The 1,069-nt window shown below is 33.8% G+C and overlaps 1 protein-coding gene across 1 annotated transcript; it reads right to left on the bottom strand.

The window, feature by feature from the left end:
* Positions 1–163: 163 nt before the first annotated feature.
* On the bottom strand, positions 164–1,008 carry LOC109593568 (uncharacterized; the record flags this gene model as incomplete). The annotated part of the gene is made up of 2 exons (XM_020008596.1): positions 834–1,008; positions 164–786 (listed from the first exon to the last, which is right to left on the bottom strand). Coding segments are annotated over exons 1-2 (798 nt in total), but the record flags the coding sequence as incomplete, so codon positions are not given.
* Between the last annotated feature and the right edge of the window lie 61 nt (positions 1,009–1,069).

Consider the following 1,069-nt stretch of genomic DNA (forward strand, 5'->3'; position numbering starts at 1 on the left):
AGGTATTTATATTTAGTAAAGTATCATGCACATTGATTTACTTGCTAATTTCGGTGAGGATGATGATGAGGGAGAGAGTATATGTGAAAACATGATAGGAGAAAGGGAATTTATAAACTGAAAGTATCAACTGAAATGGTTATAAAAACATGATCTTACTTACTGAAATAATTGAAACAGAAGCTTTTAAATTATTTTCAGTAATACTTGATGTTATTACAGCAGAGGTAGAAGTATCTAAGAAAAAGAAACAATAAATACAAACATGATAATAATACATACTGATCTCGACAGTAACTAATGGAAAGTCATTGTTTACTGTACTAAGTATTTCAGATATTGCTGATGGAGGAGAGTCTAGACTATTATTGATTCGTAAGTTAGTTGGTCCACTCTCTCTCTGTTCATATAAAACTAATCTTTCCCCATCAGTTCTATCACTATAAACACCAAATATGTCTCCTTCCTGGAACTGCAGTGGAGTCTGAGGAATAAACTCATAGAGATTAGTACCAATCATTGTATTAGCATTAACTAAACTAGATCCTATTTTAGTGTAATTATTGGGACCCAGTTGACGCCATATTTGGAGCTCAGGTTGACTTAGATTTCCATTATATCTAGCTCCAAAGATCCATTTAGTAACTGATCCATTACATGAGAATACAATCCATGGATAAATGAATTGGCTTTGGCGAAAGAAGCCTTGTGACCTTTGTACTTCAAGTGCTTTCTCTTTAATAAATGAAGCATTGATTGAATTGGTACTATTAACACAGTATCCATCTAATGATAGTAAAATAATTCAATGATACAGTGAGTGTGTGTCTTACCTGTTACTGGATATACTAATATCAACTGGTTTGTGATTGGACTTTTATTTAAGTCAACATGTGTATCCCCATAGCTAAACTCTTGACTATTTGCTGTTATACCACTGATATAGTAGACTCTAACAGAACTGTCTCCTTGAGTCAGTAGTGATACAGCTAACAGGTCTCCACTCATTACTGGTATAGGAGGATTGAGTGGATATTCAAACACTCCACTAGTACTGACATTAGAGGGA

This window comes from Amphimedon queenslandica, unplaced genomic scaffold (assembly GCF_000090795.2).
Source record: "Amphimedon queenslandica unplaced genomic scaffold, v1.1 AMPQUscaffold_870_Cont27114, whole genome shotgun sequence".
Classification (NCBI taxonomy): domain Eukaryota; kingdom Metazoa; phylum Porifera; class Demospongiae; order Haplosclerida; family Niphatidae; genus Amphimedon; species Amphimedon queenslandica.